This window comes from Salvelinus namaycush, chromosome 8, assembly GCF_016432855.1.
Source record: "Salvelinus namaycush isolate Seneca chromosome 8, SaNama_1.0, whole genome shotgun sequence".
NCBI lineage: Eukaryota > Metazoa > Chordata > Actinopteri > Salmoniformes > Salmonidae > Salvelinus > Salvelinus namaycush.
The window spans coordinates 54602884-54612685 of NC_052314.1; the positions used below are offsets into that span (position 1 = coordinate 54602884).

The 9802-nt window shown below is 39.3% G+C and overlaps 1 protein-coding gene across 2 annotated transcripts; it reads right to left on the minus strand.

Annotated features, from left to right (window-relative positions):
* Window positions 1–478: 478 nt before the first annotated feature.
* LOC120052834 (T-cell ecto-ADP-ribosyltransferase 2-like) lies at window positions 479–9020 on the minus strand. 2 transcript variants are annotated; one of them, XM_039000017.1, is made up of 5 exons: window positions 8834–9020; window positions 6309–6341; window positions 5776–5863; window positions 2637–3343; window positions 479–2492 (listed from the first exon to the last, which is right to left on the minus strand). In XM_039000017.1, the coding sequence occupies exons 3-5, from the start codon at window positions 5833–5835 to the stop codon at window positions 2363–2365; spliced, it is 897 nt and encodes a 298-aa protein (XP_038855945.1). In that variant the 5' UTR covers window positions 5836–5863; window positions 6309–6341; window positions 8834–9020; the 3' UTR covers window positions 479–2362. The 2 variants fall into 2 exon arrangements, with proteins under 2 accessions (XP_038855945.1, XP_038855944.1); XM_039000016.1 differs by having other exon boundaries at window positions 6309–6483.
* Between the last annotated feature and the right edge of the window lie 782 nt (window positions 9021–9802).

Below are 9802 nucleotides of genomic sequence, written 5' to 3' on the forward strand. Positions count from 1 at the left end.
CGATTCCAAATTGGTTGAAAGTTCAAAACGTATTTTCCCAGTCGTAGCTCGTTTTTCCCGAGTTCCCAGTTGTCTTGAATTCACTAAAGTCAGATTTTGTAGTTCCGGGGTAACAGTTGTTTTGAGAGCGGGACAAATCATGCTTCATTGACTGTTAATAATTTTAAATTAGGAAAAGAGACCCTTAATCTTAGACTTGGTACAACACAGCCACTCCACTAAATAGGCTAACGATTTTTTTTGCAATGCTTGCAGTTAGCCACTGATTCCTTCCAAACCACTCAGTGTTGAATTAGCGATTTCCAACTTGTTGTGAAATGTTTATGTCCAATGGCCGATGAGCACCGATACGTTTTATCTATAATTTCATTATTTCTCGTCATATGACAATGATTAAAAAGGATTTGCTGATAGATTGTCGACTTGATTTATGAGGATGACTGCTATTATTAGAAAAAAAGGGGTGAAAAGTTTAAACCATAATTCAAATCACATCTAATTTTATTAGTCACATACTCCACATACAACAGGTGTTTCACCTTACAGTGAAATGCTTACTTATGAGCCCCTAACCAACAATGCAGTTAAAAAAAATATATATATATATATTCATATATATATATATATATATATACGAGTAAGAATAAGAAATAAAAGTAAAAATGAAAGAAACTTCTTAGAACAGTGTAAGTTACGTCAGTTATAACAGGACCTCTGCGTATTGATATTTGCATCACAGTTGTAAGGCAGGCTTGACCTCAATTCTTCTTTGCAGAAACCCCAATGTGCTTCAATGAGGCAACACTCAAATTAATTGTTAATTCTGGTCCAGGGGACAGTGTGTGCAGGTTTTAATTCCAGTCCAGTACTAAAACATCTGATTCAACTAATCAAGGGTTTTATGATCGGTTGATTAGTTGTATCCAGTGAGCTGGTGCTGGAACAAAAGCCGGCACAACATGCAGGTTCCAGGATAAGGATGAAATATTAGCCAAAACATGTGTGGCTCCAGCTGTGATTGAGTCAGTGCAAAAACTTTGTAACTGAGACCTAAAGGCTAGTGCTACTGTGATTCTGAGCATGGCTTGAGCTTGGAGAAAGGGCACTCTCTGTCCACATCCCTCATAGGGATGACAGTCATTTTCCCTCAGACATATTACACAACATAAATATTACGAGGCCATACATACTGTTTGTCTGGACTGTCAGATTATGAGCCTAATATCATTAATTCAATGTACATGCTTATCACCCCAATGTATGTAAAGTCGTTTCCAGCTGGAGAAGTTTACTACTTTCAATTATCTAATACATTTAATAAATCTATCACTCCTTCCCACCCCATCTCAATGCGTAGATGCCAAAGGTGTCCTATCCAACACTCAAAAATGCTCAACTTGTTTCTTTATTCGATAACAAAACAAGAGGAAAATTAAATTACATCTATGAAAACTGGACACCACCCACAGTCAATTGTTGTGATACCAAAATATTTGCTAAATGCATAACATATTGTTTAAAACATCTTATCTAATATTATCTATTCAACATGATCTTTTTTTTTACAAAAACAATGAATTGCAAAGAAATGCATTTTTCAAGAGAATATCATTATGCTAAGAGGGGTTTGACAGGTTGGTGCTTTGTCACATTTGATGAATATCTATGTGTCTGTGTGCACTGATATTACATACATGCAAGTGTGTGTGTCTCTGTGTGTGTGTGTGTGTGTGTGTGTGTGTGTGTGTGTGTGTGTGTGTGTGTGTGTGTGTGTGTGTGTGTGTGTGTGTGTGTTTGTCCTTTTCAATAGATGCAGTGTAGAGGTCAATGGAACTCGACCAAAACAATGGAAATGCCATGGAAACGCATGGGGGAAAGATCCAGAATCTCCTCAATGGCCACCAGCAAAATTAGCCTACATTTAGGCTATTGTTTATGTGTGTTTCACACTATGTTGAGGTAAAAATCAGAGTATAATGTTGGTATGGATGTCAACCCGAATACATGTTGATGTCATCATCACCAAGAAACTGCATTACAGTTAAAAAACGACTTTGACTACCACCATTGATTTCTCTATGCTAGCTATGCTACCAGTCTATACAATAGGGAGTTAGCCTTTAGCAGTCACTTCTAAACCTGAAATGGGACTACTTTTAAATGTTATGCCGTGAAAACAGACAGATCCAAATCAAACTTTAGTAACCACATTCTGGGCATGTTACAATACATAAAAAATGACGATTTGAAAAATATCTATTGTGTTAGATCAGATTGGTTGAATGTGCGTCCTTCTATCCCCCACGGTCTGCGTTCCATTGACTTCTTTACCACATCTATTTGCATTCAACACTTTAGTTTATCAGAGATGATCAGTCCTGGTGATCAGGGAGATAGAGAGAGATACAACCACAAGAACAGACAGGCTACTGCCAAGCCATTGAGTAGAGGAGCCTTTGGGGGTGATTGATGGAGGACTCGTACTTGTAGATCTGGTGAGACAAACAGACAAAGACAGACTTTCATTCTCCAAAGAATAAGGTAGACATTTTAAAAACACTTGACTCTTGTGTCGTCTACACCTGTTTGGTAGTCTAATGTTGTCATATCTTTTCGCTTACATAACATGTCCTCACCTGGGGAAGAGGTAACAGTCGCGGATGCTGTCAATGCTGTGAGTCCTTGAACTTGTCAAAACAATCTCTCTGTACTTGTGATCTTCATTGCTTACATTGTTTACCTCAGCCACCCTAAACACCTCTGCTGGGGATATCAGCTGATCAATGCTTTCTGGGAAGCAACTGTACTTATCCATGTTGACTACAGTGCAGGAAGTGATGTTGAAAAGGATGCCACTGTCTGAAGTAGCTTCCTCCGCGTCGGAACGTTTGGCCTTGGTTGAGGTAAACCTCCCAAATCGCACTTCTGACCCTACTTGTGCCTCATACTCTTTGCTTGAGCCACGAAACACAGTTTGGCAGTTCTCTGTCTTCAAAAGCCTCATGGCATCCATTAGAAGAAAGTGGAGTGATTTGAACTGGAATTCGCCGTTATAGACAGTGACATTCCCACCCTGAGTCTCCACTGCATTGTTGAAAATCTTTCTGAACACATGTCCCCCATGTCCATAAGCCACCAATGCATCTGTGTGTTGCTTGACGCCTCCCGGGATTAATTTTGTACACTGCTTTGCCCGCCAGGCAGAACTATACTCTATACTGCCTTTCAATTCTTCTTCCAGCAGACCCCCTTCCATAACCTTCTTCAACATCTGCTCCCGACAGTGAGTGTACTGGTCATCCACGGCATTAGGAACCATGTCCATTACCTTTGCCTGAGTCACCTGTAATAGTAAAGAGAATTGTTACCCTTTTTAATACAGGTAGTATCACAGTGTAACAATATATAGGCACTCAACATTTTATGACAATACAATTCTTATTTGCCAAGTTCAAATTCAAGCATTTTTCAAATGAAGTACATCAAGGCCAGTTTCCCAGACCAAGAGTAAGCCTAGTCCTTGACTAAAAAACATGCTCAATGGAGAGTCCAGGAATAGGCTCACTCTGGATCTGGGAAACCGGCCCAGAAGTCTGGTGGTGTAAAGTACTTAAGTAAAAATACTTTAAAGTACTACTTATGTTGTTTTTTGGGGTATCTGTACTTTACTTTACAATTTAAATGTTTTACAACTTTTACTTCTATTTCACTACATTCCTATAGAACATATTGTACTTTTAACTCCATACATTTTCCCTGACAACCAAAAGTACATTTTGAATGCTTAGCCGGACAGGAAAATTGTGAAATTCACGAGAACTCGTGGTCATCCCTACTGCCTATGGTCAGACGGACTCACTAAACACAAATGCATCTTTTGCAAATAATGTCTGAGTGTTGGAGTGTGCCCCTGGCTAAACATACATTTTAAAAACAAGAAAATGGTACTGTCTGTTTTGCTTAATATAAGGAATTTATTATTTATACTTTTACTTCTACTTTTGATACTTAAGAATATTTTAGCAATTACATTTACTTTTGATACTTAAGTATATTTAAAACCAAATACTTTCAGACTTTTACTCAAATAGTCTTTTTCTGGGTGACTTTCACTTTTACTTGAGTAACTTTCTATTAAGGTACACTACCGTTCAAATGTTTGGGGTCACTTAGAAATGTCCTTGTTTTTAAAGAAAAGCTAATTTTTTGTCCATTAAAATAACATAAAATGTATCAGAAATACAGTGTAGACATTGTTAATGTTGTAAATGACTATTGAAGCTGGAAACAGCTGATTGTGTTAGCTAATCCAAGTTTATCATTTTAAAAGGCTAATTGATCATTAGAAAGCCCTTTTGCAATTATGTTAGCACAGCTGAAAACTGGTGAATGCTGATTAAAGAAGCAATAAAACTGGCCTTCTTTAGACTAGTTGAGCATCTAGAGCATCAGCATTTGTGGTTCGATTACAGGCTCAAAATGGCCAGAAACAAATAACTTTCTTCTGAAACTTGTCAGTCTATTCTTGTTCTGAGAAATGAAGGCTATTCCATGCGAGAAATTGCCAAGAAACTGAAGATCTCATACAACGCTGTGTACTACTCCCTTCACAGAACAGCGCAAACTGGCGCTAACCAGAAAAGAAAGAGGAGTGGGAGGCCCTGGTGCACAACTGAGCAAGAGGACAAGTACATTAGTGTCTAGTTTGAAAAACAGACGCTTCACAAGTCGTCAACTGGCAGCTTCATTAAATAGTACCTGCAAAACACCAGTCTCAACGTCAACAGTGAAGAGGCGACACCGGGATGCTGGCCTTCTAGGCAGAGTTGCAAAGAAAAAGCCATATCTCAGACTGGCCAATAAAAAGAAAAGATGGGCAAAAGAACACAGACACTGGACAGAGGAAGATTGGAAAAAAGTGTTATGGACAGACGAATCTAAGTTTGAGGTGTTCGGATCACAAAGAAGAACATTAGTGAGAAGGAGAAAAAAAATTAAAAGATGCTAAAAGATGATTAAAAGACGCCATCTGTCAAGCATGGTAGAGGCAATGTGATGGTCTGGGGGTGCTTTGGTGGTGGTAAAGTGGGAGATTTGTACAGGGTAAAAGGGATCTTGAAGAAGGAAGGGTACCACTCCATTTTGCAACGCCATGCCATACCCTGTGGACGGCACTTCATTGGAGCCAATTTCCTCCTACAACAGGACAATGACCCAAAGCACAGCTCCAAACTTTACAAGAACTATTTAGGGAAGAAGCAGTCAGCTGGTATTCTGTCTATAATGGAGTGGCCAGCACAGTCACCGGATCTCAACCCTATTGAGCTGTTGTGGGAGCAGCTTGACCGTATGGTACTTAAGACGTTCCCATCAAGCCAATCCAACTTGTGGGAGGTGCTTCAGGAAGCATGAGGTGAAATCTCTTCAGATGATCTCAACAAATTGACAACTAGAATGCTGAAGGTCTGCAAGGCTAGAATTGCTGCAAATGGAGGATTCTTTGACGAAAGCAAAGTTTGAAGGACACAATTATTATTTCAATAAAAAATCATTATTTATAACCTTGTCAACGTCTTGACTATATTTCCTATTCATTTTGCAACTCATTTCATGTATGTTTTCATGGAAAACAAGGACATTTCTAAGTGACCCCACATTTTTAACGGTAGGGTATCTATACTTTTACTCAAGTATGACAATTGGGTACTTTTTCCACAACTGGGTTCAATCAATTCAATCTTACAAAAAAAAAATGTGTTTGGTCAAAACTCTTACCCTGTGAGAGAGCGTAGCAACGAGGATCAATATGATTATCTTCTCTCTCTGGCCCTGCATTTTCCCAGCAATGGCTGCCTTGTGTGTTCTGGTGATCAATGAATGAGGGATTGAGAGGAGATGGGACAGATCAGAGATGAGAAACAAAATGCAATTGAGAATAAATTACATTGTGAGGTTATAAATAGCAAACGAGAATCTTCAATTTACACAGACACAATTTTACTGTATGTTTTACAACATTTAGGGTCTTTCATAACAAAATGTCCAGGCAATGTTTAACTTCACAAATAGTACCCCTTCTCACAGGTATCATTCTGAAAGTTGACGCATCTACTACATAGATATTTTCAGTGTGGTATGTCCCTAGACTCAAGTGTAAGTAGCCTACAGCTGTTTTAATTGAGTAAGTTCTACTATTAATCACTCAAACTATAGGCCTACAATTCACTGTTATAAAAGGCCCTAAAACCTAACAAGCATAACATGGGACAATCAAAATAATACATGAAAGATAAGATTTGGACACATACCTTCAGAGTCGTGTGGTGCTCTCCTTGCGTAGACTAGATAACAGAATGAGAGAATATCAGTGTGCCTCTCTTCGGGGGCGTTTGCGCATATTTTCCACTCACTCCCTGATGACCAAAAATGGAAGGAAACCGAGGTCCTTATCTTTACAGGGCAACTCCCTTCCCTTCCTCCTGACTGGAGGAGGAAATAACAAGCAAAAAAAGAATCATTTCCCCCCCCCTTATACCGTAGTTTGGGTTGGCAATGGGCCTAGTGCAGTTTTACCAAGCCGTGCAATGGTTCTCAGTAGTGATTTGGGGTTTTGCCTGATACAAAAAAATCTAAATTAAATGAACAAACATACAGAGTCAGACTCTGGAAGTTGGACAGATAAGAGTGTAACATTGGCACTGCATAGGGCCACAATATGTGATACATATTTTACTAATCAGTTTTGGTTTTAATTAGAGTAGATGGGAATGAAATAGAATCGACTGAGTTGTTCGACTGAATCATGAATCGAGGCATCTCTATCTGTGACACAGTTGGCCAGTAATACCTTAATTGGAGAGGACAGGCTCATAGTAATGGCTGGAACGGAATTAATGGAATGCTATCGAACACATCAAATACATGATTTTAATGCGTTTGATACCATTCACCGCATTCCAGACATTATTATGAGCCGTCCTCACCTCAGCAGCTTCCTGTGATGCTATGGCATTTCTGTCTGCAACGTTCCACAACATTTGCATACTGATCATGGCCCAGTGTGTAGCCCTTTTATACTCCAGGGTTTCACAAACTTGGTCCAAGGACCCCCCCCCCCACTAATCCAATGCAAGTTGGAAAAAAATATGGAAATAAAAGTTAACGAAATGAGAAGGAGTAGGCTACAACGATTAGTCTGTTGTTTAATCTGAATTGGTTTGGGGAGAAAGCGCAGCATGGGGCCTCAATTAAGACGCCTTCAGAATGGTTCATACACCGTGACTTTTTCCAAATTTTGCTGTGTTACAGCCTGAATTTAAAATGTATTAAATTGAGATCTTTGGTCACTGGCCTACACACAATCCCCCTTAATGGCAAAGTGGAATTGTGATTTATTTTTTATAAATTAATACAAAATTAAAATAAATATTCAACCCTTTTGTTATGGCTTCCCCAAATAAGTTCAGAGGTAATAATGTCCTTAACAAGTCACGAAATAAGTTAAATGGACTTTCTCTGTGTGCAACAATAGTGTTTAACATGATTTTTTAATGACTAACTCATCTCTGTATTCCACACATACAATTATCCCTCAGTCGAGTTGGAAAGTTCAAACACAGATTCAACCACAAAGCAGGGATGCAAACTGGTGAGGTCCCAAAAAGGTGACATTTGTTGTTGTTGCATTGAAAAAAAATCCCTGCTAGGGGGTAATGCAGGTTTTAACTAATTAAACAACAAAGAATTTGATCTACATGATCAGTCTCTGTGTGTACATTTTTTTCTTCTTGTGCCAGCAAAAGTGAGAAAGGAAAGGGTGTGGTGTTCCTTCCACATCTACAGTGGCATCCAGTTTAAGCCAGGCCCAGCTCAAGCTACTCTTGATCCCTGAATCCACTTGTTTAACAAGCAACGCCACATTTTCACCTAATTCTCTCATTCTGAAAATTAACCACATAATGTAGAGGGAAAACATTAGTTAACAGATAGTGGTTAGTTAACTAGTTAACATTTCACACAGATTGCCAGGGTCCAGTAAGCAACTAACGCGTTATAACTTGAGGAACGGTGTTGTGTCGTAAATCGAGTGAAGAGCAGAAATCTCAACTAGCAAGCAAGTCGCAGCAAGCAAATCGCTGCAATGAAGAACGCGAAGGGGGATGAAGTCTTCATTGCTGCGACTTGCTTGCTGCGACTTGCTTGCGAGTTGAGATTTCTGTTCTTCACTCCGTTGTCTCAGTTTAGCCTACATTTCACTGATTTTAGTGGCAGTTTTCGGTTTGACAATTTGTTTCAAGTGTATGTGTCAATTCTGGCTTGTATGGCACCCTGGGAGAACCCCCCCCACCCCCACCTTCAGCGCCCGCTCTGGGGGGCGCCCCCTTGATGGCTGCACATGTCGCCCGTACCTCTATGTTTAATATAACACGTACATTAATTATACATTTCGGTTGGCTTTCCTGACGTGAAGTTTGTTCTATTGAAAGTATTTGACTCTGATGTGTGCCACAGAAAGTATTTGACTCTAACCAAAAAAATTAAGTAAATTAGAAGGGTGGGGAGAATTCTGGCAGGGGGGGATTTTCGGCACAACGGCAAGGAGTCGAATACCAGTTAATACTATAGCGAATTGGTTAGGTTACTAATGTTAGCTCACACGATGTTAGCTGTCTGACTTTATTAGCAAGCTAATTTTCACACCATAAACTTAATTATTTATCAGATAAGTTGGCTAATGTTGCTCAACATTTCTCTGGCTAGGTAACGGAGAATTCGATCCAGCTAGCAAGATACTTAACAGTGCTAATACTTGTTCACCACAGTTTCCCCCTACCTCAAACTTCCCAAAAGCCAGTAGTTTTTCGGTTACAGCTCATGAAGTACGCTTCATCACCTTCTCACCCCGGTCTCCGTGGTCAGGCTTCTCACCTAAAGTTACCTCTTCGTTATCGTTCAGGGGACGTGCTGCTGTAACTGACAAGCTGACTTTCCAGAGGCGCGCTGATACTGTAACTAGTAAATTGGTTGTCTCCTCTTTCTTCAGTAGCGTGCTGCGCTGCATTCTGCTGTTATGTAAACGATTGGCTGAGCCTTCGACAGTAGTGAACACAAAGTGTTATGTTTGGGGAACATCCGATACAACACATTACTAAGTACCACTCTCCATATTTTAATGTTATGGGTATGCTTGTAATCATTAAGGACTGGGGAGTTTTTCAGGATAAAAAATAAACGGAATAGCAAAGGCAAATTCTAAGCAAAGGCAAAATTCTAGAGGAAAACCTGGTTCAGTCTGCTTTCCACCAGACACTGGGAGATGAATTCACCTTTCAGCAGGACAATAAGCTAAATCACAAGGCTAGATCTACACTTGAATTGCTTACCAAGAAGACAGTGAATATTCCTGAGTGACCGAGTTACAGTTTTGATTTAAATCTACTTGAAAATCTATGGCAAGACCTTAAAATGGTTGTCTAGCCATGATCAACAACCAATTTGACAGAACTTGAAGAATTTTGAAAAGAATAAATGGGCAAATGTTGCACAATCCAGGTGTGGAAAGCTCTTAGAGACTTACCCAGAAAGACACACAGCTGTAATCGCCGCCAAATGTGATTCTACAAAGTATTGACTCAGGGGTGTGAATACTTATGTAAATGGAACATATCTGTATTTCATTTTCAATAAATGTGCAATAAAATTCTAAAAACATAATTTCACTTTGTCATTATGGGCTATTGTGTGTAAATGGGTGAGAGAAAACAAATATTTAATACATTTTGAATTCAGGCTGTAACACAAC